Source organism: Clarias gariepinus, chromosome 19 (assembly GCF_024256425.1).
Source record: "Clarias gariepinus isolate MV-2021 ecotype Netherlands chromosome 19, CGAR_prim_01v2, whole genome shotgun sequence".
Taxonomy (NCBI): domain Eukaryota; kingdom Metazoa; phylum Chordata; class Actinopteri; order Siluriformes; family Clariidae; genus Clarias; species Clarias gariepinus.
In genome coordinates, this window is record NC_071118.1 from 3,950,025 (window position 1) to 3,976,317 (window position 26,293).

General features: G+C 38.7%; 1 protein-coding gene across 2 annotated transcripts; it reads right to left on the minus strand.

The window, feature by feature from the left end:
- Positions 1–167: 167 nt before the first annotated feature.
- On the minus strand, positions 168–26,293 carry apbb3 (amyloid beta (A4) precursor protein-binding, family B, member 3). 2 transcript variants are annotated; one of them, XM_053477926.1, is made up of 12 exons: positions 25,756–26,293; positions 17,074–17,261; positions 16,815–16,888; positions 12,122–12,173; positions 10,059–10,205; positions 9,727–9,854; positions 4,783–4,897; positions 4,480–4,567; positions 4,299–4,382; positions 2,314–2,429; positions 2,033–2,212; positions 168–1,882 (listed from the first exon to the last, which is right to left on the minus strand). In XM_053477926.1, exons 1-12 carry the CDS (start codon positions 25,802–25,804, stop codon positions 1,658–1,660), a joined length of 1,446 nt encoding a protein of 481 aa, XP_053333901.1. In that variant the 5' UTR covers positions 25,805–26,293; the 3' UTR covers positions 168–1,657. The 2 variants fall into 2 exon arrangements, with proteins under 2 accessions (XP_053333901.1, XP_053333900.1); XM_053477925.1 differs by having other exon boundaries at positions 2,314–2,432.

A 26,293-nucleotide genomic window follows, 5' to 3' on the forward strand; every position in this document is an offset into this window, starting at 1 on the left:
AAAGGAACATTGAGGTTTTTTAAAGTTTTTTTTAAATATTGCCATGGCAACGTCCAGTGGACTTTCCTAGACCAGCACAATAGACTGTTAATTCACTGATTTCTAAAAGTGATTTGTAAATATTAACAGATGACAGCAGAAGAAACCAAGAGAAGTTCAAGCAGATTTATTGTCCCATTCCAAACCACAAGTGGAATCTGTTTTAATACATAAGTGCAACAATACTATCAACTTAATATAAATAACAATTAAAAAACTCATTTTACATGACATCCTATCTGTGCTAACGAACTGCAAATATATACAAAGAAGATTTCTTTACAGAGAGTATAAAGAGCAGATAATAAGAACGGTGCTACATGAACACAGTAGTTTTATGACCGTTTCTCTGACAAATGCTCATCTCGGTGAAGAAAGGTTATGCTGAAAGTGTTGTCCATTCCTACCCATGATTTCACTGGTGTCTTGAGGAAACCTGAGTTTGTTGGTGTTGTAATGCATGCTTAAGGGAAAGGAGCAGTTGCATATCTTTGTTGCAGCGTCATATGACTTTCTCATAGTGCCATTCCAGTGGCCAATCGACATGCGCTGGAGATTATTGTTGTACATTCAGTTTTTGTGACGGTGGAAAAAAGAATCAAGACTACAGGTCTTCTTTATTTAGAGGTTTCGGTGTTGCATTAGGGTTAGGGTTCTATCAAAAATGCATTTTATCCCAGGTTATAGTAATGTGTTTGTTTTATATATATTGGTGCCCGTGGCAAAGCCTTTTCTTCTCACACATGTGCAAATGCATGCAACTGTGCCACCAAGCATCAGCGATTAAACAGCACAGCCAATTAGGCATTTTTTTAGCTTTTGGAATTTACACATGTCTGGCACAACGTTTTAAAGTTTTGAAGCAATTCTTATTTAAACCTGGTGTTATCTTAATTCGATACATCAAAAGACATCAAATGTCAGCTCATGCCCCTATCCTAGATATGTGTTTTTTAATGATCAGTCTCCTTTATGTTGTCTGAGTCTCAGAACATTAGACGGTTGAGAAGTAAAAGAGAACATTTCTTCTATTTGAACACAAGCGACCTAAATTACAGTAGGACCTGTCTAACGTCTAAACACTTGTCATACCAGAATCAGGTCACTATCCTATACATTGATGTTTTACCTAATTAATAAAAAGTCACATGCTGAGACACGTTATTGCACACGATCCTGTACTTCTCCGGAGAACGTTCGAAAATATTTTTGGGATACACAGGGATACAGTTCTACGTTCTCCAGTTTCCAATTCACCTACACTGACCTACTGGAACATCAGACATAATACATTAGGCAATATCTGTGCTAATTTATTTAAAGGACAACCCTTGTTTTACTGTGTGTATATATTTTTCTACTCCATAGACAAGAGTGGAATGTGAGAGTGCAGCACCTTAGGATTCTTCTTTAATAGATTAGATGTTAACCTGCTGTAGTCAGATATGTATGAACCTTAAAGGTACTTGCAGTTCTTCTGTAATTTGATTACGGTTGTCTGGGTGGGGAATAGTAAGCAATTTGATTTGACCTCTTTCATCGTTTTTTCTGTACATCCCTAGATTATCTGTCGCAACCTGCCCCAAAACAAACCCGTCACTTCATGCCCTCTTCTAATCTATGGCGCAGGAACAACAGGAGGTTTATTTCGGAACGTCTCAAAAAAAGCCAGCATGCCTTTCTTTATGCCAGATGAAGCCATTTTGGGTTGCGTGTATCCCTGATGGCAAGGCGGGAAGGTGGAGCCATCCATGGAGTTGGCGCGTTTGACTTTGGAGCCGGCTCGCCACATTTTGGACCTCAAAGGTGGTGTCTGGGCGACCAAGCACTTTTGGTATTGGACCTAAGCACAAATCACAGATGCTTAATTATGAAAGCTAGCCTTAAGCCTTACATCTTACAGCATAAGTATAGCTGTGCATTAGTTTAGCAGTACTTTAGTAAATATATATATTGTAGCCATCAATTATCTTGCATGTTCAATACCACTTACCATGCATGCTGCCTGTACTGCCTCGGAGATGATCCCAGCATCAGGTTCACACCAGAAAACATGACACTCAAAGCGCTGTGTGCCGGCATCTACTATCACCGCGAAGGTGTGTGTGTCATGTCCGACACCAAGGAAGGTCAGGTAGCGTACCTGGCATTCCCAGAAAGGGTCCTCGCCATCCTAAAGCAACAGACAGATTAAACATATGTCATTAAATAGTCTTTTACTGCATGAAAGATTTCTCTATCAGGTCATATGAGTTGACACGTGTCCTTGCGTACCTGTCCCCGCCACAGCGACAGCACCGTGTCTGACACGTGAATGACAATCCGCTCCCATTCGTCTCTGTCTCTGGAGTGCATGATGCTCTCGATGGCTCTGTTCAGCACCTCCATCCCTGCTGGGACCAAACACACAACATTAGAAAGAAATGAGATTGAAGAGCCTCTAAACAATCAAACAAACTATAAATTTTTTTCAAAACAAAAATAAATCTTGGGATATTTTCTGGACCCTAAGCAGTTTTCATGAAAATAATGGTAAGTATGTAAAAAAGTGCACCCACGGCACAAATGATCAGGTGTATGAAAACAAATGTGAAGAGGTGGCTCTAACAAACAGACCAAGAATTTATCAGTAAGTATTTCAGTCAAATGTAATAACACCCCTAGCTCTTTTACTATTAAAAAGTAGGCAAGTATTTGTCGCTGTCACCTCCAGTGTTGGGGCTCGAATCTCGTCTCCAGTTTGCATGTGCTGTGTGGGTTTCCTCTGGGTACCCTGGTTTCCTCCTACAGTCCAAAGCATGCTGTTTAGCTTTGTAGGCTGAATGGCATTTCTATTCCATTTCCAGTGTGTGTGTGTGTGTGTGTGTGTGTGTGTGTGCTTGTGGCTTGAGATGGGTTGGCACCACATCCTTGTGCTGCATTCCTGCTGTTCTGGAACTGTTCTTGCAAGGACAGTATTGCAAAACCCGTCAAGCACCACGACGAAACATGAAGACTCTCATGAAGACCTTCCCAGGAAAGCAAGACCAAGACTTACCTCTGCTGCAGAGGAGAAGTTTATTTACAGTCCCCAGCCTCAGAAATCACCAATTAACAACCAGCACCTCAGATTAGAGGCATTATGGAGGATTTACAGAGTGTAAGTAGCAGATACATCTCAATATCTATATAACTATTCAAAGGAGATTATTGCATATTTTGGATGCCTTCAGCATGATTTTACAGGTGTAGAAAGAAAGAAAAATCAGAAAAGACCATAGAATTAAAAGCTATGTTCAACTATTGACTGGTAGTGTTGGCGATGAGAAGTGGGGAATGACAGGAGCAAGAAAAATGATGTCAAGTCAAATGATGGGATGATTAGGGAAGGAGGCCATTGACATTGTGGCTTGTTTTCAGAGACACACCATTAGCTGTTACAGAGCCGCCGCCGCCTCTAGGGAACCATGATAAATATGTCTCCTTAACAGTATTCTTCTTGATAAAAGATCTCCTGTTCTCTCTGAGAGCGGTCATGACACACTAACCCTGGGGCAAACATAGCTGTATGACTGTGCATTTTCCTCGTGCCGCAGCATCACTTTTCCCTCCGTGGTGTCATTTCAGTTTCAAAACTGTACCTGGTAATATTTAGAAGGACTGCGTTGTGTACAAGGTCAGCACCGGATTGTAGAATTGCAGCATTAGAATACAAATAACTTAATAATGGTCTAAATTATTCATAATTTAATCTGACCTGACCATAACTATGCATGCTTTCAATACTTTGTTTGCTTTTGTTCTCTTACAACTAATGTCTTTCATATGTAATATATCATAATAATATGATATAATTTTATTATTTATTATATATAATATGTGTCATTAATTCATTTTTTGGTTTGTTTTCATGCATAGCGAAGAGTTCCAACTTTTTTTAAGAATTCTGAATTTATTCTCAGATAAAACCGTCTGAGATTTAAGTCAGAATTCCGAGAACAAAGTCAGAACTCAAATATTTTTTTCTTCATATTGGCGACATTCCGGGAAAAAATATGTTGTGGCTTCATCTTAACAGCGTAGCATTTAGCTATTTGCAAATTATGGGAAAAATTTATCTCGGAATGAATTACAGTGACATACTTATAGACATTTAATTAGTTAATTGATGTAAAATAAAAAAATTAAAATTTCCGAATGTCACCAGAGGGGCTTTGTACTGTACATACCTTCTCCCAATAATCTATTTTTTCAACTTGATCTGAATAACAGTCACTCACCCATTGCTCGGGAGACGGGCAGATTTCCGATGTACTCCACCTCAAACTTTTGAACCCTCTTCCTCACTGCATCTAAGAAATTCACTTAAAAACATAAAACGTAAAATTCATAATAAGATTCATGTGCATATAGGTGGTCAAAGACGACTATTGATCGAGGACGTATAAAAGTGGCCTGTACCATGGTGAGGCAGGTCCTCAGGAGAAATGCTCTCCATTGTAAATGAACGTGGTACAGATTTTGGTGTTGCTGCTTTTTCTGCCATTATCTACAAGCACAGACAAAATAATTACTTTTAGACTACACTCTAGCAACAACATCATCATGGAAAGGGATGTGTTGAAAAGCCAAGCAAGCCTTCATTCTAATCCTAATCATGTTTCCTCCATCATATATCACCATTCAACTATGCATGTTCCTAAAATGACAAATACAAACCCACACACTGATCCGACCATCACACAGAACACACAGATCTCTCACCTTGGAGCACATCTCGTGCAGGGCAGAGGCGATAGTTTTAGCTGGTGCGTTGCAGCGGAACACGTGACACTTCAGCATGCACGTGTCCTTATCGCTGGCCACAAAGGCAAAATCCCTAGAGCAGGATGAGCAGACCAGAGCAGAACCTCATTAATCCAAATACGCAGAACTACAAGCAGTGTCTAAACCTGCTCCTGAAAATCTACGGTCCAGGATAATCTTTCAGAAACATTATAAATATTAATCTATATTGTTGAGTGGATTTGAAGGACAAGGGTTGTGCCTAGAAATTAGAAATGTGGGTCTTATTACGGATAAAATAAATGAAGTTATTAGCTTTATAAAGACGACTTGTTCACTAAGACTTCTTTTGCAGCATTATTATAAATTACACAAAGTTAAAAAGACAGAAAGAGAGAGACAAGCAAATAAAACACGATAAAAGACATTGATAGAGGAAAAGCGAGGGACCAGAGAGAGAAATAGGACAAATGAAAGAAAAGAGAATGAAAAACCAGAGTAAGAGAAACCAGAGAGAAAAGAAAAAGAAAGAAAAAAATAAAACAGAAGAAGAAAAGAATGAGAAAAGAAAACTGAGGAAACAGAAGAGCTGAAAGGATCAAAACCAAAAAAGAAAAGAGGAATAAGAAAAAATAGTAAAAAGGGAAAACAGATAGGAGGAAAAAAAGTGAAGAGAAGAAAAATGAGAGAAAAGACAGAAAAGAAAAATATAGAAATAATTAAAAAAAAGAGGAGAGGAAAACAGAAGAAAAAAAGAAAAGCGAAAAAAGATAAAAATCAGAGAAGAGATGAGAAAGCAAGGAGAAAAGAGGAAAAACAGAGAAGAGAAAAGAAAGTAAGAGAAGGAGGAAATGGAGAAAAGAAGAAGAAAGAAAAGGAAATAGACCAGAAGAGAAAGGGAAAAAGAGGAAGACAAGAATAGGGAAAAGACTAAATGCTATGAGAAGAGAAAAGAAGAGAAGAAAGGGGATAGAGAGAAGAGAGAGAAGAGAAAAAACAAAGAAGAAAAAACAGAAGAGAAGAGAAGATGAGAGGAGAGAGGATGAGTCGCTATGTCTCAGTGTTCCTTTTAGCACCGTTGTTGGTTTCCTGTGTCGCATGCATTACAGCACTGTATGACTCAATCACACAGTAAAATAAATTCCCATCAAAACAAAAAAAAAAGTGCTTCATTTCTATTTTAGGCAACTAAAACTGTAGGGGATTTCATTCTGATGTTAAAGTCAATTGAAAAACTATGGGAAGACTGAAAAATCTCTTGCGGATGTCCGACAGCTTGATGACGTGACATTTACGGTCTTATTCATACCAAGAGAGGAAGTACTGAGGGATCTAGTAACATCATGTTTTTTTATGAATATTGCCTTGACGTTGCTTGGGGTATAATGTCTACTTCATATGCTATATATACCAGCATGTACTGTAAAACAGGAAACCGCAACCTAAACGATCGATAAGTACAGCATACATTTTTCATAAGACCTTCATCTGGTTAATGGCATCTGCAACTTGCACTATTGCTGAATATACAGAATGATATTTCAAATATGAAAAAGTGCAATCGCCAGTTAGGTCACATCCGTTTAAAAAATCTCACTGGACATCTGATATGACGTGCCTTGTCATGATGCTGGGCTTGGCATGGTGTCATGGCTGTGCAAACACTATGACTCAACTCTACTGCACTGTATTACGCAATCTGATAATTATGGTTTGTTTTGTTTTCATGCGAATCATTACAGTTCTGCAGATATCTTGAGATAATCCAAGTTATTTGAATGAATCCTTGACCCTGTTGTGCAACAAAGGTTATCAATCAAACAGGCGATCCCCCATGCGTTCATCTAAAACCACAAACTGTGCCCTTGTGTTAACGCTGCTGCCATTATTTTACACATCAGCCAATCCTGTGTTTTGCTCTCTAGGGATTTAATCAGTGGTTTGTAATTAAATCTGCATGGATTTGTCAGGATTAATGATGGCAGCATCCCAGTGGGCCTGGCCTATTATGAATTACATCTTCACAACATTAGAGGCAGGGACTATTATTGATTTACCAGGCCAGGGTCATTTGTATTTAAAAAAAAAAAATGCATGCATTTGCTGGTTGAATGAAGCATAACGAGTTTGCAGATTACATTTGTTGGTAATGAAAAGGGAAAATGCTCAGTTTGCTTCATGCACTGGAAAGAGAAGGGGAAAAAAGCAAAGAAGCAACAGCACAGTTTCCTAATCGATCTATTCGAAAAAGCAAACATAGGTAAAAGAAGCCTGGAAAAACATGGAGAAGTATAGAATAATAAAAAAAAGAAAAGAAAATACAACATGAATGCCCAAGTTTCAAGATGCCATATAAAATGCTAGAAATGATGGATTAATAACCTCAGAAATGATTGAGCTGGTTAGGAAAAGAAAAAAGGTGCAGTGATTACCTGTCTCTGTATTCACGAGTGTGGATTTAAAAAAAAAAAAAGGGAAAGAAAAAAAAAGTCATTGTTATGAATTCTTAAATAAAATGATGCAATTGTTGCAATTTATTTATATAAATACATCACTTTTCTTAAACAAATACAGTCACACAGTGGATTTAAAATTAAGCAACCAAGATGTGATTTAAATGCAGACCTTCAGGTTTACTTTAATTTCCTTTTTTACAAAATGTATTCATTTTTATTAATTAATTTTTATTATTTAAATCTTTTTTGTGACAAAAAGCTACACAAATAAATTTGAATTGAACTGAATTTTATTTTAAAATATTGGATTAAATGTTTAGAAAGGACAGACATTTTTGCAGGCTTAAAAATAATTGGACAAACTAACAATTACAAGATTATTTTTACTACTTGGATGCAAAATATATTGCAGTCAACGACTGTCCATGAAGTTCAACAAATGCTGAGTTTTCTCCTTTGATGTTTTCTTCCAAGCGTTTACTGCAGCTGCTTCTCCTTATTCGTAAAACCTTCCTGCCTTCAGTTTTATCTTCAGCAATTGAAAAGCAGCTGTTCTGGTTTGAGGTCAGGTAACTGACTTGGCCCTTAAAGAACATCCCATTTCTTTTTCCTAAGAACATCACCATCTGTACTGTGAAGCATTGTCAAATTGGTTTGGCAGCATTTGACTGAATCTAAGTAGAAAGTATGGTTACAGTTCAGAATTCATCCTGTTACATCTCTAGGTCTCACCATCTCTCAGGGATTGAGGAAGACATGCATCTAGACTCTTTTCTAACCTAGTAACACAGTGTTAGAATCTATCCAATGATGGAAACCACAAAGCAAAGTTTCACTGGATAAGAGTGTCCTCCGAATGTCTAAATGTAAACGTAAATGTAAATATTTGACTTTGGCTTTGGAACATAAGCCATTTTTTCCTTCTCCTTATTCTTCTTGTAATCGTTTATCAGAACTGGACTGTTTTTTTCTTAGCAAAGTCTAGTTTGGCTTTTCTATTCTTCAGCGTTTCCACAGGTTTGCATCTTAAGGTAAACCCTCTGCAAGGCATCACTTGATCATGGACTTTGACAATGATACACCGTTCTCCTCAAGAGTGGTCTAGCCTTGGCTAGATGTTGTAAAGGGGTTTTTCTTTGCCAATGAGAGAATTCTGTGATCACACACTTTTAGTTGTGTTAAAATAAAAATGTACCAAATTGTTGATTTTTTTCCCAGCTTAATGATGGCCTCCTTATCTTTCAATGACACCTCCTTGCACTGTTTATAGACCGTTACCATGAATGCAAATGCAAAGTCAAGGCTTGAAATCTAAACCTTAATTTTCATGAAATTCCTAAGACAATAAGGGTAGTCACTGTAGTTGTAGTCTTAATTACTTTTGAGCCTGTTAAAATGGAGGAACTCAATGGGCTAACTCTTAAAACCCAGAGCATTTTAGCCATTTCTTTTGCATTACTATATTTTAATAAATATACTATATATAGGGGTCAGGATTGTGCAATATAGAGTGACATTTCCTTTTTTCCAGCACAACCTAGGCAATATAATGAAATAAAGTTTAGTTTATTTTAACCAACTATATAAACATACCCGAGCAAAAAATTAAAGATTAAATAAAAAATACGTCACATAGGAAAAGTAATAGGACAGACATATGATCTTATGGTTGTTTCCAATTGTTTCTATGACCAAAAAAAAAAAAAAGAGCATTCGGTTAATTTGACATTTTTGTGACGTTATTCACATATTTCCATAATAATAACTTAATGATTTACACAACATATTAAAAACCCAAATGTACAGTTTGGTGTCTGAAGCCTCCCCGATACACACATCCCTGATCAGTGCTGCGTTTTAAGGGTTAAACACCTTGAAATAAGCTGAAGGTCTATACCTTTATTTCTTGCTTCATTTCAAATCCATTGTAATGATGTATAGAGGCAAAAATATAAATATTTTTTTACTGTCTAAATACTTGACCCGACTGTATATTCTGTAGATTCCGGGCACAATTGCTAATAATCCTAAAAATACCCACTTCATAGAAATACAACACATTTTTTTTCCGGGCAGGGAAATAAATAAGAGCAGGATATGTCCGGATGATAAATATAAATCAGACTTGGTCTTTCCCGGAAGCTCTGCTGAGTGTGACCAGAAATAGCAGCACTTAAATTAACTCTGCATGAGCATCTGAGCATATCGTGAGCAAGCTTGTAGAGCTAGCCTGACCATAACCATGGAGACATACTGAATAAAAGCACATCTCTAATAACAAATCTAATTTTGCTATTGAAATAAAATCAAGGATATGGTGTGTTTCTAAATTTTTCAAAGGCAGAGGTTCATAGCACTGACACTGATTCGAATATTCTGACCTAAATGAAAGAGAATAAAATAGAAAGAGGTGAGTTAGTGGCACAGAGTGTCAAAAATGGGGAGAAAATACACATCCGTTACTGACCTGCCGTTGTTGCAGCCCACTCCCCACACTCGAATGCTGATGATGGGTTGGCAGTGGATAAGACTGCGGTCTATGGGGTCCAGGAGGCTTAATGTATCCTTTTTGAGCACCATCATCATGTCCTGACCCTTTGAGCACACACACATATAGATACACACCCAAATGTTCAGGGATAATACCCCTTTAACCCATAGGCTTACTACTACACCTTTAACACACACACTAAATTCCTAATGAAGTAGCTATTATAAATATCAAATGCATACTCTTGTTACTCTTGCGCTTTACAAGCTGGTTCTTTTAACTTTACATGCTCACAATGAGATGCTCACCTCTCCCCAGGCTCCGACAGCATCACGGCCCTCGGCTTTACTGTGAGATAGCTGCTGGATACAGTTATTGACCGCCAGGCTGCTCTTCCCTGGAGCCAGTTCCTCCTCTGGGATCTCCACCCATCCCAGTGAGCGTACTGCAAAACACTGGGCCACACAAATGCACCGCTGAAAACATCATGGAGTCGACCTGGGACACTCTTTTGATACTGACCATGACACTCGTAAGAGCTCCCACCCATGGTATGTGTTAAGAGAAGCTCTGTTCTTCTGGAAAGGCTTTCCACTAGACTTACAAGCATTTTTATCTGGGGATTTTATTCATTAGTGATCTCAGGCATTGATGCTTGGATGTAAAGAAGGCTGTTGTTGCAGTTCTTCCCAAAGGGGTTCAGTGGGGTTGAGGTTATGGTTCTAGTTGGGCCCTGTAGTTCCAGTGAAGGGAATTTAAACTGTTCAAGCATACAAGGGAATTCTATACAACTTTGTGCTTACAACTTTGTGGCAAAAGTTTGGGAAGGACCATATATGGGTGTGATGGTCAAGGGTACACAAACCTTTAGCAGTATAGAAGATCTAGAGAATCTAAAACATCGTGTTAAAGTTGGACCAGGACCATACAATATCACGTTGGAGCTGCAGAAACCAGTGGATTTGAGAAAAATGGAATACAATTTTCCATAATTTAAGTTATAAAGAGAAACTCTGATATATTCTAGATTCACTACACATAAGCCGAAATATTTCAACCCATTTTTTGGTTTGGAAATAAGATATCTAGTATATCAAATCATTAGGATGTTGGAAAATGATGCATTTATGCACTCAAGACTTGGTCAGGGCTCCTTGAGCAACAATTACTGCATCAATGTAGCATGGCATGAAGGGCAATCAGTCTGTGGCACTGGGTGTTTTGATAGTTACTTACTGAAGACCAGGTTGCTTTGATAGCAGCCTTCAGCTCGTCTGTTCTGTTGCGTCTGGTGTTTCTCATCTTTATCTTAACAATACTCCATAGATTTTCTTACAAACTAAAAGGCTTGAAGTATTTCACTTTACATGTAATGGATCTAGAACCACGATTTTCAAATTTTTTTGTGATGCACTCTATGCACATTTGCAGCAGACAGCAGATGCTGTATGCAGGGTGGACCCTTGTAGTGCAAAGGCAAAAGGAAAATAAAAGACATATACAGACAAGAATTGTGAGCTCGAATTCCAATAGAGCCCCAGGTCTCTGTAACCTGGAGCCATGGAAGTAAAAGTAGCATGTGATCTCTATGTGTCAATCACACTCACAGTATCCCTAATTAATTGTCAAGTGTAAACCCGTTTACAGAAGCGGATGGAGTGTGTTATTCTGCTCAGTGACTCAGCAGCAGATCAAAAAGGTGTCTGGCTTCAGGTGTTTCACTGTAAGCATGTTTTTAGCCTTCTGCCTTGCTTGTTAGGTGACATATGATGAAACAGGGGAGAGCTGGCTGGTGGCCAAACATAAGCCAAAGTAAAAATCCAAGGATATAGGCAAAGATTTTGAAAACAGCTTGAAATTATATTTGATGTAAAAAGGGCATATGGTTAATATAGAGTATAATAAGAAAGATTGGGTGATAGGTAAAGAAGGCAGGTCTTCATCAGTATTTCCTAGGGGAATACAAATCTCAACTGCATAATTACTGTATAATTCATGATGTTATATACAGGATATAAGCATTTTAACAACCATATCCCGTTTTATCTTGATACATGTATTTCCCCTAACATCTGTACAATATGTGATTTGAATATTTATTCAACCTATTTGTGTTTGTCTTGGCGGCGACCTTCATCCTTTTACACCCACACTTAATGGAACAGTGTCCTCAATAATGCTTCTCTCATCTTTAGAGAGGAGAGTAACCACATATACAGTACATCAATATCATTTCCAGTGAGGCAACAAAAGCTGATCTGGGCTCTGCCCTTAATCTCACCTTCTAACAGACTATATTGTGAAAAATGGCCTTTCATCTAAGGGGTTCGTTAACATTCATTTGCACATGAAAACAAGATTGTAGCGTTACCTTGAAGTCTGGGTCCATGTCCGCACAGAAGAATTCTTCCTGCCAGGACACTCTGGTGAAGACAGGGAGAAAAGCGTTCGGCTTAAGGAACTAAAATGCCATATCCATGCCAAGAATCAGCTGGGTTTTTTTTTCTCTCTTTTTTTTTGACCAGAACAGGCAGAGAGTCCTGATTATGTATTGATTATAGAAGCCTTAATCAGCTCACTGTCGAGTATGTATCTTTATCACCTTTCATTCCTTCTATCTTCAAGGAGCTAGGAAATATATTTATTTAATTAGACATTAAAAGAGTTTATTATATAATCAAAATCTGGAAAAGAGAAAAATGGAAGATCCCGTTCAGCATGACATCAGGGCAATATGAATATTTTATAATGTCATACGGGTGGTTTAACGAATTTTTCCACATATCATGAATCTAATCAATGATATGAAAAGGTATGTGTTGGTGGAGCAAAATAACTGGTTAAATAAGTAAACACATCATAATATGTGGATCATAAATGATGTAGGTAGAACTGTTGTGTGAAAGCAATAATAATAATGTAAGTGATAATGAAGTAATGTCTCACTTACTGTAAAGGTCATGCTGTTGTATTGAATATTAACACGGCCGTGATGCAAAGGCGCTCAATATATATAAAAATACTGAAAATATAACATCACGACCTCAAGTGTGATATTACTTAATTAACACTTACATTACAGTAGCAATAGACAGACATTTGCTTACCAGTCTGTAAAGTGTTTTTTCTCTAGGCGAAAACAATAAACCCACGCTTGTCAGAAACTACAATCTGCCCTGTCCTGAAAACCATATTGGCTCTGCTCTGTCCTGAAGTCTTACAAGTTACATAATCACGTCTCTTTTTTCAAACATGTTTTGGAGAAAATAAATTTATTATTTATGTATCAGCCCTAGATTATGTGAGCTACTGGAACATGGGTATTAACATGTTAGAACGAGTGCACGAGTAAAATCCTGCCTGAGCTGCTGTTAAATTATTAGATGCGCACCTTTTGATTTGAGGTTATAACAGGCGTATAAAGAAAAATTATTTGTTTATAAAGGTAAAATAGTTCATTCTCTATAATGAACCATAATGATCTAATAAAAGTGTTTCATGTAGAACCATTAGCAAACAGATGATTGTCTTCCTGGCTTATTGACCTTCTCTCCCTCTCTCCGTCTCTCCCTCTCTCTCTCTCGGTCTCTCTCTCATACACGGCCGTCTGGCTAAAATAAGATTCTTGTTCAGGTGCTATTACTATCCACGTGAGAGGACATCTGCTGACTGGAGCACCAGGTGTTTTCTCTCCTTTCTCTGTCTCCTGGGCATACAAGTGGACTCTACTGTCACTGGCTTCATTACAGCCAGGTAGTGACACACAAGGTAAACACAAATGCCGGACATTCTAAAGGACAATTCCAAAAACATGTTTACTCTGCAATTACACTAGGTTCTACATAATTGCAAGTCTCAAAGGCGTGCATGTTGCAATGATCCTAGTAGTCTTATATGGGAGGTGTATTAGGGATGCAGCGTATCTGATCTTTTACATTTATGGCATTTGGGAAATGCTTTTATCTAGAGAGACTTACATTTATCCCAATACACATATGATGTAGTTGAGGGGTAAGGGCCTTGCTCAGGTGGTCATGAGGTTTGAACCTGGGACTTTCCAAACTTTCTTAACCAATACTGACCAGTCCATTTAATGTGAACCTGATGATTTTTTATGTTTGTGTACTCAACATAAAACATTGAACAAATTGCAAAATACTATATTTTTTTTTGAATGTTGTGTAGATTACATAAGGTGTAAAATTTCTCATGAATGAAGCCGTAAAATCGACATTTACAGAAGATTTCAAGTACAGTACAGTGATGAGACTCTTAGCCGCAGTAAAACGGCTACATGCCCACTGCAGAGAACATTCAGTGAGTGGAAGAGAGACTCACCAATATCACTTGTACATTACAGGACCTTGACTGCAAGTTACTGCCAGATTCCTGTACAGTCCTGATCTCACTTCAAGTGTTATCTACAAGTTTGGGCCATTAGGAGTTCCTGGGATACCAACGCTTCAGACGTGATGCAGGCTGTCCGATCACGGCTCTGCCATACTGAGAAAACTTTCTTCCTTGATGGTACTTATGCAAGAGTGAAATGCTGGGATGAGTGCATTAGTGTATTAGGGGATTATATAGAGAAATAAAGAAGGTTTTTACTTACAAGACTCTAATGTAATATCCTGCACAATCAAAAGTCCCGGATAGACCTGAATGCCGCTCATACATCAAAGTATTTAATTTTTTATTTTTTATTTGGAAAAGAAACTAGCTTTTCCTAAGCCAGTTGTGTTAAATCTTTTCCAGAAAGTTTCGGTGTGTCCGCAGGTTTTCATATCAAACAAGCAGAAGCCACACCTGACAGTCTATTGAAAGCCAAGAATGACTAATTGAACAGGTGGAATCAGATGCGGCTTCTGCTTGATTGGGATGAAAACTGGCACCAACACCGGCCTTTTCTGGATAAGATTTGGCACCCCTGTCCTAAGCAGATGCTAGCATACTAATCAGAGCTAGGTAGCCTTTCCTCACAGATTGAATACAGAGTTAAAATGCAATGACCATGGTGATTGGTAAACTCATCGCTGCAGACTTGAGCTGTACATGGAGGTATCGTGGAGAATGTAAGATTCCAAAACATGTTTGAGTTCGAGAGCGGCATTGATTTTGACAACCAGCTAACAAGCAGAATGAGAAATAACTCATACCCCTCAGTTAAATCACAGTGAAAATGGGTTCTTAAACCAAATTGGGCTAGTTTACCTTTCCCATTGATGGTATTTCATCTAAATCTGTTATTCAGAGTGAGTTACGTTTATCACATTTATATAACTGAGCAGGTGAAGTTTAGGGCAGCATAGTCAGCTTGGTGTTACTGGGATTCAAACTCACAAACCTTTCGACCAGACCTTCAGTGTCAAAGCATTTTTCTAATACGTGAACTTTTTTGGCGTGTTTTTTATGCAGTTTGCCATCTTAAGATGTAGTTGGGGTGGAAATTCGGTTGAGATCTGGCAACCTTGTGCAAAGATGTGGCCAGAGAGCTAATATTTAACTAACCCATGATTTAATTAATATATTTACTATATAAAAAAGCTTCAAACCTTCTGTTCCTTTGTACACTGCTAAGCATTTTAATGAATCACATAAATACAATTTCATAATTCAATTTCAATTAATAATGCTATAATGAATTGAAAATGGACATCTGGGTTACATAGTATTTTTTGCGCTTACTATATCAAAAATGTGTCTTAGTGAGACTTTGCTATATACAGGTGAAATTCGAAAAATTTGAATATCGTGCAAAAGTTATTTATTTTAGTGATGCAACTCAAAAGGTGAAACTAATATACAGTATGTGAGAGAATCACTACAGGCAAAGTAAGATAGTTTAAGCTGTGATTTGTCATAATTGAGATGATTACGGCTTACAGTTCATGAAAACCTTAAATCCACAATTTCAGAAAATTAGAATATTGTGAAAAGGTTCAATATTCTAGGCTTAAAGTTTCCCACTCTAATCAGCTAATAAAGGGTTCAACAAAAGGGTTCCTAAGCCTTTAAATGGTCCTTAAATCTGGTTCAGGAAAATGCCATTTAAAAGTGTTGGGGACTTTCATAAGGAGTGGACTGAGGCTGGAGTCAGTGCATCAAGAGCCACCACACACAGACGGATCCTGGACTTGGGCTTCAAATGTTGTATTCCTCTTGTCAAGCCGCCCCTGAACAACAAACAACATCAGAAGCTTCTTACCTGGGCTAAAGAAAAAAAGAATTGGTCTGTTGCTCAGTGGTCCAAAATCCTCTTTTCTGATGAGAGCAACTTTTACATCTCATTTGGAAACAAAAGACCCAGGGTGTGGAGGAAGAATGGAGAGGCACACACTGCAAGATGCTTAAAGTGTTGATTTGGGGAGCCATGTCATCTCCTGGTGTTGGTCCACTGTGCTTCATTAAGTCCAGGGTCAACGCAGCCGTCTATCAGGAGATTTTCTTCTGCAAATGAGCTTTATGGGGATGCTGACTCCATTTTCCAGCATGACTTGGCACCTGCCCACACTGCCAAAAGCACCAAAACCTGGTTCAATGACCGTGGGATTAATGTGCTTGATTGGCCAGCAAACCCACCTGACCTGAACCCCATAAAGAATCTATGGGGCATTGCCAAGAGAAAGATGAGAGACATGAAACCGAACAGAAGAGGTCGCCACACTGAGGCAGTATTTGCTGCAAAAGGGGCCCAAACCAAGTACTAAGTACATATGCATACTTATACTTTTCAGGGGTCCGATGTTTTCTATGTACAATCCTTGTTTTATTAATTGCATGTAATATTTAAATTTTTTTGAGATTGTGGATTTGGGGTTTTTATGAACTGTAAGCCATAATCATCTCAATTATGACAAATCACGGCTCGAACTATCTTGCTTTGCATGTACCGTATTGAGTCTCTCTCATATATCAGTTTCACCTTTTCAGTTGCATTACTGACATAAACAAACTTTTGCACTATATTCTACTTTTTTGAGTTTCACCTGTATAACGACTTTGTACGTGTTTCTTGTACGTGTGTCATGTGCACAGCTAAGCTGCTACAGAAATAGAGAACGTACCCATCACTGAGGGAATGCATGGGGCTTTCTGTTAGCCTCCCTCTAGACTCACAGCTCCCATCTGCGTCAGCGCTCTGTGCCAGGAAAGACAGAGAAATGTCACCTTAAAACATACACGTCATCGTTCTGTAAATGTATCCGTGTCGGTATTTAATGAAAAGGTGTTTATCGCAGTTGGATGTGTATTTGATTGACATTGACCTCATTGGTGTCCGATCTTTATTAAACAGTGTAGTGTGTATTTAGAAAGAACACTGACCTTGAGCTGGATAGCTGGGAGTCCGTCGCTGATGTTCTGTTCGTTCTCTGTGCTGTATGAAGGGTGTTGCCACTGTGTGGTACCCGAAGGCACATGCCAGTAGTAGGTACCGGTGCTGTCCTGTATAGTGCGCCATCCTGGAGGCAGGTCTGAGTCCAACGACAGGCTCTGGTCATTCCAGATATCATCTGTGACCAAGCATATGAATTATACTATCATACAGTAATATAATACAGTGTATTAATCCTTCAACTTCCTGAAATGTAAACCATAGTCCTTTGTTGAGGATGAAAAGTGGGTTACGAGTGACATAAAGTGGAAGAAAGAAAGATTGGAGGAGACATCATTCATGCCAAAGGGTTGTTGGGAAGAAAAAGACAGCGGTTAATCCAGCAAGTTGTATGAGAGCCATAAATGTGCAACAAAAGCTGACAAATGTTGACATTGTGCTTTAGCTCCAGGATTCATAAAAGACAGATGTTTCATACAGTCACTCATCTTCTATACCGCTTATCCTGCACACACACGCACAGACACACACACACTACAAGCAATGCATGTCTTTAGACTGTGGGAGGAAACTGGAGTATCCGGAGGAAACCGATCAATCACGGGGGTTGCACACCAACCCGCGGCGGGAATCGACCCTCGACCCTGAAGGTGCGAGTACTAACCAGTACGCCACTATGGCATTGAGAGATATTTCAAGAAATCTATTAAACATACACACACACACAAATTAATTCAGTAAATGCTGATCCAGGTGGCTAATGTGGAAGAAATGTGTTTCCTAATTTAGTTTAAAAAACTTTTTTACACCTACAAAGACCCATAGACAGTTATAAGGAGCAAAACTCTACAGGTCAAGCTCTTATAGAAAAATAATCCTCTTGTACTACATCAATTTGCTATAAAAGCTGTCATATAGCCAACTTGGACTTCATTTCCCATATATAGATATCTTAGACATAAAGTAAATTGGAAGTACTTGTTGCATTTCCAGCATAATGAATAGTGCTGAAATTGTAATGCAACATTAACATTGAATTGAAGGATCAGTTTAGAATAAGACTGATCAGTAGAGTGTGAGTCAGTTTTTCTTTGGGCAGCACTTAAATATTTAGGTCTGTTCAAATACAATTGACAGCGCTGAGTTCATTCTACAGTAGTATTACAATGCATGCATTAAGATGTCATTTTTTTCCTAAAAAATCCAGCCTTTTGCCTTATGACTGATTAAAAGAATTCAGTCCAGTCATGTACATGATTGGTCAGAACTTTACCAAGGGGTAAATGCAAGCTGATCATAGAGCACAGAGGCCAGATGTGGCAATCTAATTTCTTTGCTGCAAATTTGCTAAAACTGAAAGCTTGCTGCAAACATTTCATTTTCGTATGGGGAACAAAATCCTTTTGATTTTGATCCTTCTGCATTAGCCACGGCTTTACTTTCAGTTAAAGCTGCACTATCCAGGATGGCGGTGATGCTCGACCACTGGCGCTAATGCAAAAGATGGGGTATGTCCTATCGATTCTATAAGATATCTATATCATTTCCCCTCATCCACACAATCCACAGCCAGATCACATGACCATTTCCCTGGTTCACTGCAAGGTTTTTATTGTTTGCTTGTTTTTTAGCTTGTTTCATGGTTGTTTTTGATTTTTTAATTGTGACTGCATGTTATACAATCACAGGGAAGTCCTTTTTGTTTATTTTGAATGTTTTTCTTATACATCCTGCAGCAAAGCATAGTAAATCTACAGTATGGCAAAATCCGTAATCCAGGTTTAATCTGAAATAATGTGTGCAGTGTCACAACCATCAGCTCTTATTGCCCCAGGCAGATTTAATCCCCAATTTCTGCATCAGGAGGATATTATTGCTTAATTTCAATTTTGCGTTCACGCTGTTCCCATCACACATCTCAGTTTAAAATCTTCAATCTCACACATCATTAACAAGGATGCTCTGGAACAGATTATTTGTAGTACTCGTTTTTTTTTATGTGCATATTGCACCCTTGCACATTAACACTTTAAATCTGGTGTGCCCTTGAATTGATGCTAAAATATTCAACCTGCACATCATTCTAAATGCCTCATTGGCTGTCGAAATAAAAATTCTACCCATCTTATTCCATCTGATTATCTCTCGGGTCTTTGAGGTTAGGATACATCTGATCACAGTGATGCACAGCGTTCCTCCACGTCTTCTGCAAAGGTTTTTCTCCATTTCTTTGTTCTTTTATATTTACAAGAATTACTTACACAATACAGATATTCAATTATTTAATATATACAGACCTATTTTTAGAGAGATTAATAATTCGAGAAGTGTCCGAAGCGGCTTTATTAATTCTCCGCCAGAGATAGAGAGAGAAAGCTAAATAAAGTAAAGACAGTATAAAAAGGATGCTTTGTAAATTATGCATGATCCCTAGACAGAAACAAACCTCCATTTTGTGATCAGGTTTCTATTAGTAACTGCTGTTAGTAACCCGTTTTCATGTTTTTAAAGGTTTTGATATTAGTTCTTACAGTCCTCCTGAGGAAGCACCGTTATAAGCAAATTAAATATGAAGTCCAGCCATGTCTACTTTATTAGGCAAATCCTGCAGCTTCATGCGGGTATATAATCAGGACAGGACACATAAAATCAGCAGAATGAGAGCAGAAACAGTCACCCGAATCTAGTCGAAGCTGGAATTTACATATAGAATAATATTTTTTTGTGAATATGTGCATGCATGGTGTCTGGCGTGAATTGTATTTCCGCCTTACCCCCAATTTTCCAAAGTTCGACTTAGAATCCACCGACTCTGTCTCTTATTTTTAATGGCAGAAACAAACCAAAGAACATGCAAACTAAAACCTCCAGTCATAAAGGTGCAAGGAGCATTAAGCCACCATGCACCATGCACCTTTGCGAACAGGGTCTTTTTTTTTTAAACAACATTAATCACACTGCATCCCTGCCACTTGATTGCTTGAACCTATTCCAAAAATGTAAAATTTATTTATGCAATCTTCGTCCAACCAAACATGCATACATAACAAAGCCAAACCCTAATCTCCGGATAATGATGTTGGAGCTAGACGTTTATTTCACCGTGAAGACTCTGGCAAGAGAAGGCCTTTATTGTTGGAATATCTTTTTTATTTATTGATTCATATACTTCATTGACCGAAGTGGAGTTACTGTAGCTGAAAAAGTACAGACGCTGTATAATACTGTACAGTACAATGTGCAAAGTAGTGCAGTTACTCTTAGGGCACTTGTATTCTGCGCATCCTTCATCAGGGCGTATATTTCATTTTCAGTACATTAGGGGACTCTCTGTACACTCTGTATTCCCTCTCTAAAGGACTGAAAGATCACACTGTGTGTGTGTGTGTGCCTTGTGATAGATTGTTACCCCGTCTATGGTGTTCCCCGCCTCCTGGCCTGTAGAAGTTACGCAGTGTGACTTAATGACTAAAAATAAAGATGCATAAGCCTTTAAACCTTTTAACAGTAAAACAAAAGGTGTGTATGATTGCATTTATTCTAATATTCTGTATAATCTCTTTCGTCTCTGTGAACACTTTGCTTTGTGCCCATGACAAACCTGCACGGTAAATAATTCACGTGGCGAAGTTTACAGAATGGTAAAAGTTGTTCCAAAATAAGGTTGATTTAAGTGCTGAGTATTAGAGCATGAGAGAGAAAGAAATATAAGATGTATAGATTGTCTAGAGGCTAGGGCTATCACACTAAGCAGAGTCTTAAAATAATGCTCATACGATCAGAAATCAGAACACACTCACTTGAACCTAAGCTTATTATAAGGTTTGAGCTGCTGTTAATCTGCCAAATACAACTTTTGTTTTGTAATTCAGTGAGAGCTTTATAATATTGTCACAATAGAAATATCACAAAATGCACACACACAGTACAACTATGTTGAATTGAAATGCTTTCATTCTTTTTGCATCAATTTGATGCAATAAAAAAAAAATTCTATTCATTTTCTAATTCAGTTTCTCTAAAAACGTTCTCTATTTAGCTGCATGTGAACTGTGTAAGTGTCTTGAAGTACTGTTAATACATTCAATCATCTCATATAGTGCTTATCCTCTTAGCCTATGCCAGGGGACTCAGAGCACGAGACGGGGTGGCAATCCATCCAACCCAAGGGCACACTGAAACACACACACTCACACATTATGGGCAACTTGGAAACGCCAATCATCCTTATCTGCATTTCTTTGGGAGGTAAGAGGAAACCGGAAGAATCTGAGGAAGCGCATCAAGCATGGGTAGAACATGCAAACTCCACACACACACACGCACGCACAGACAGACCCAAGGCGGGAATCGAACCCCAACCCTGGAGGTGCGAGGCCACATTACTAACCACCACTCCACTGTTCCACCTACTGTAAATACAGAACAGACATATTTCTAGTTTGTTCCCTACAAGCCACTAAGACACAAGAAGGTGGCATCTACTTCCCTCTCAGCTTAGTCTCTATCACTTTCCCTAGATGCTGGCTCCACCACAACAGCAATCAGAAGAGCTAAACCTTCCGGAGATGGCTTTTGAGTGGCTAATCTGTACTCACCACCTAGTCCCCAGCCGGTCCACTGGGACAGCACTAATAGAGCTTAATTATGCTGATTCTGGTCAAGAGCTTTATCCTTGCAATCCTGTCCAATCCAGTCCTTACATCTTAATCCCATCTCAAACTTGACAGCGGTAATGATGGCAGGTGGTTGAAAAGCAACACTGGTGTAATTAAGGCTTTAAAATCATTGTGATGGGAAAAAATGAAGTTTGAATGAACTTCTAAACAAACAGCAATAGTGGAAAAAAAATGAATTGCACAAGAGGAAGATTTAACAGCAGTATAAGATTAGATGAGACAAGCGCTTTTTGATTGCTTGGTGTGAACGAGTGCATCTGGAGGAGAGAGTAAACCCTGAGGCAGAAACAGAAGAAGATCAGATTAGAGGGATTAAGGGTCAGAAGCAAATCCGCCTTTAGTTATTAAAGAAGAAAGTAGTGTCATTATACTGTACTTCACACATGCATTCAAAGTTACTTGATGAACATCACAGAAAGCTCATTAACTGATGACAAGTTCAGCGGAACTGGAATTTAGGGAAGGCTTTCTTCCTAGAAAGATCTCAATACCCTGAGGTGGTGCCATCCTGGGTCACTCTCTAACTGCCTCTCCCTCAGTGCATGTAATGAAAGTTATTTTAAGGAGCTTTGCTTTGGTGAGGCAGAGACTGACGAGTTTAAATATCCATAATTTTAAGATAATAGCTAACTACAGGGTGGCCTGGATCCACAGCAATTATCTCTACATGAAAGTTGAAGGTATTTCAGACCCAAGCTGACAATGGAAGATGAAACAGAATCAGACTTCACAATACACGGCTTCTTCTTTGGGCTGATCTGAAATCAGTAATCTATTGCAACTGACCCAGCACAATCGCTGAAGACAGGAAATAATTCAGTCTCCGTCTTAAAGGAAAATCTATGTGCATGAGTCTTGGTCGTTATACATTTTCCTGATCTGCATGCAGACCGTGTCTTTTGAAATGCAAGTCCAATGTAAGTAATCAGAGTAAAATCCCACAACCCTAGTTCTGTGCAAAAAGTGCATTCCAAAATTCCAAAAAGACTCAAATAAGCTTCTGTGGTCCCACTGAGATAAATGGAGTCGGTATCTTTCAAGGTTCTGGTGCATTTAGTACGAATTTAACTCTTATCATATCTAGCCATTTAACTAGTTCCTGATTTCAGCTTGTCATCTGCTATAACATAATAAATGCTATAGCTGCCCATGTGCATTTGAATATGGATAAGCCATGGCACTGCAGTGTAAGAGTTACGACAAGCACCTCTCGCCCTACCTAAATAAAATGTTCCAATATACTGGAGCAAGCAAAGTCTTGTAATGGACTACTGATCACAGGTTCAAACCCCAGCACAATCAAGGTGCCACTGTTGGGTTTTTGAGCCAGGCCCTTAACCTGCAACTAAGGGGATAAAATGTAAGTTGCTGTGGATAAGAGGTTCGGCTGAATTACCATTACCATTACCATTACAACTACCATTCCATACAAAAATTACATAAATATACCTACCCGTTCAGCTGCTCTTATTTTGTTATACATTCTTTAAATATTTTCTATATTGTCTATTTTTATCGTACAGTTATTTATTTATTTATTAACTTTAGTTTTATATTTTATTTTATTCTTTTCTAGTTTTATTTACCCTATATTTTAATTCTCATATTAATCTTCTTTTTTAGGTCATGAGCAGTTGCCTAAGCAATTCACTGCATATCGTACTGTGTATGACTGTGTATGTGACAAATAAAAATTTGAATTTAAAATTTGAATTTGAATTCGAATGATGAAAATTTTCATATGACATGTCCTTACCTACCTGAACTTTTCTTTTTTAAAGCATGTTTCACTAATTCGCTAACTTTAACTAGCTATATTATAAAGTTAGAATTTATTTCATAAGCTCATTCGTAGTGGGAGTATTTCCAGTATTTTCTTGCAAAAAATATGGCTTGATTTCCCCAGCCATGTCACTCCCATACATGTAGATCAGTGCACTGACATTGCCGTGCCAGGCCCGGATAAACTAGGAAGAGCGCATTAGGAAGGGCATCATTAAAGAGGAACAACAACAGTCCTAACTGGCCTAAACCAGTGTTAGATCCCTAAAATTAAGTTTTCACATAAAACCATGATGGTATCTACCAAGTAAGAATATACAGCTAAAAGTTTGGACACAAGTTTGGATTTGTTTTCTATGTTCTAGAACAATACTGGAGATTTCCAAACTATTAAATAACACATTTTGCAATACATAATTATGATAACCACAATGACAGTCAGTTATTTTAAGACATGAATGTCAGCTGTTCTGGAACACTTCCTGCAAGAACAGTATTGTGTCAAGTGCTTTTGCAAAACCCATCAAGCACCATAATGAAACTGTCTCTCATGAAGACCGTCCCAGGAAAAGCAAGACCAAAACTTACCTCTGCTGCAGAGGAGAAGTTCATATAGAGTCACCAGCCTCACAAATCACCAATTAACAAACAGCACCTCAGATTAGAGAGGGCATACAATACCTTTGGATGAAATACCTTTGGATGCCTTCAGGTTTGTTTTACAGTGTAGAAAGAAATAAAAATTAGAAAAGACCATAGAATTAGAAGGTGTGTCTAAACTTTTGACTGGTAATCTATTTAAAACTAGACTCAAGTATATATCTTGGCTAGATACTTCCACTTTAAACTAAGTTTTTGGCACAATATCTATATTTTCATCCATCCATCTAGGAACCTTTGTAGTCCAACTAGTGGCTGTAGAGACCAATGGTGACCGTTGTATTTATTCCCATTTTTACAAGCATGGTAAGACCTCTGGTCAACATTCACACACTACGGGCAGTTTGGGAACGCCATTTAACCTAACCTGCATGTCCTGGGACTGTGGGAGGAAACTGGAGTACCTGGAGGAAACCCCCCAAGCACGCGGAGAACATGCAAACTTCATGCACACAGACCCTGGGGTGGGAATCAAACCCGAACCCTAGATGTGCAAGGTGACAGTGCTAACCACTAAGCCAACGTGTCACCATCTATACTTTTACTTAAGTCTAAAAGCCCCTCACTTCTTCCACCCTGCCCTCCTCCTCCTCCTTCCTGATCATTAGTGAAGGACATTGCTATGTGAAAATCATATATAAAACGCTCATTACCATTTGGACAAACTGTACAGAGACCACAGTGAACAGAGAAAAAAGAGACAGGAGAAGGGACGAAGAGAAAGAAGCCCTGGTGTAAGTTACAGTCCTGACCTGCATTAGAATCTCATGAGCATCACTTTTCAGGGCATCACCAAACAATTTTGACACAAACAAATTTTTTATGTATTTTTTTTTGTATTTTAATAGAAATTCCCCCAAAAGACCAAATTCTCTAGGCGTTTGCCTAGCAACTTAAAACTCTTGTGCAAGGCAACAATGGAGCAACAGTTACCTAGACAACCCACCTACAATGTGGCAACCCCATGTCCCCAGGTCTTAAAGCACACCTTTGACATGAATGAATGTGTGCGTGTGTGTACTGTATGTGTACGTGTGATCATGCATGAAAGAGATAGTGATGGAGCAAGATTATGGGTCTAACGTACATACACATTTCCAGAAGTGCTGTCTACAGAATCAGGAAATTGCATTTAGCTGACAGCTGCCTCTATGTGCAGTGATGGACTGGCACAGGAACTGCATGCATCTCCTGTTTACAGCTGCTGCTTCTGCTTAATGTCCCATGAGGGCATTACACTGATATGTTTTGATGATCCCACCAACACTATTATCATCATCGCTCTTATAACTATGATTGTTTGCACTTTTTGCAGACTTGCAGACAAGAAACAGCATCCGAGGCTCGGATGTTTGGAAAACTTGCCAGGCATTACAGGTTGCATGGGACAAAACAGGAAAATAACGCGTCAGGATTTTTCCCCCTAACTCACAAGCAAAGATAATCACACACCTGCAGAGAAGAACAACCTGAACACTATCGTTCCTTTTCCTGCCTCATATACTATCATGGTACTGAAAAGTGAGAGAGAAGAGTGGGTTGTGCACTAACCTTCATAATTGACGATGATGATGGCAAGCATGTAGTCCTTTCCCAGCATGGTGAGGTATATGTTCTTGAAGGTCCCCTGAGGTTAGCTGAGACACATTCCAGACCGAAATGTCCCGTTCATCTGCACACACTCAAACACAAGCCAGGGACACGGTCGCATGCCAAGCAGACTGCAGGACTCCCTATTCTTTACTCCCTTTATATCTTTTCCCCTCTTTTTCTCTTAGTCTTTATTAAACATTCTTCCCTAACACCTGCACTGGCTCAGTAATAGCAGGCACAACCACTCCAGCTTTGTCTGACTGACTGACTGACTCCTCCTCCTTCTCTCTCTCTCTCTCTCTCCTTCTATCTCTTTTTGGTTGAGATTAAAGTGATGCTGTTGGTGAGATCCCAAGGTGCCGCCACCCCTCCCCTCATTCCCTTGTCGCTATTGCTTTCAATAAAGCCTGCAGCAAGCAGCAACATCCCCTTCTTCGCTTTCTCTCTCTCTCTCTCTCTCTCTTTCTCCCTATCTCCATAGTGGTCATGGTGATGC

Bases quoted from the DNA above. Each gene is read 5' to 3' on its own strand.
- apbb3 (XM_053477925.1), bottom strand. From the start codon at position 25,804: ATGCTGGGAAAGGACTACATGCTTGCCATCATCATCGTCAATTATGAA. The intron at 4,568-4,782 runs GTGAGAGATCTG...CTGTGCTTGTAG, and splicing joins TGCACGAGATGTGCTCCAAG to ATAATGGCAGAAAAAGCAGC. The intron at 1,883-2,032 runs GTAAGTGGTATT...ATTTGTGCTTAG, and splicing joins CAGTACAGGCAGCATGCATG to GTCCAATACCAAAAGTGCTT.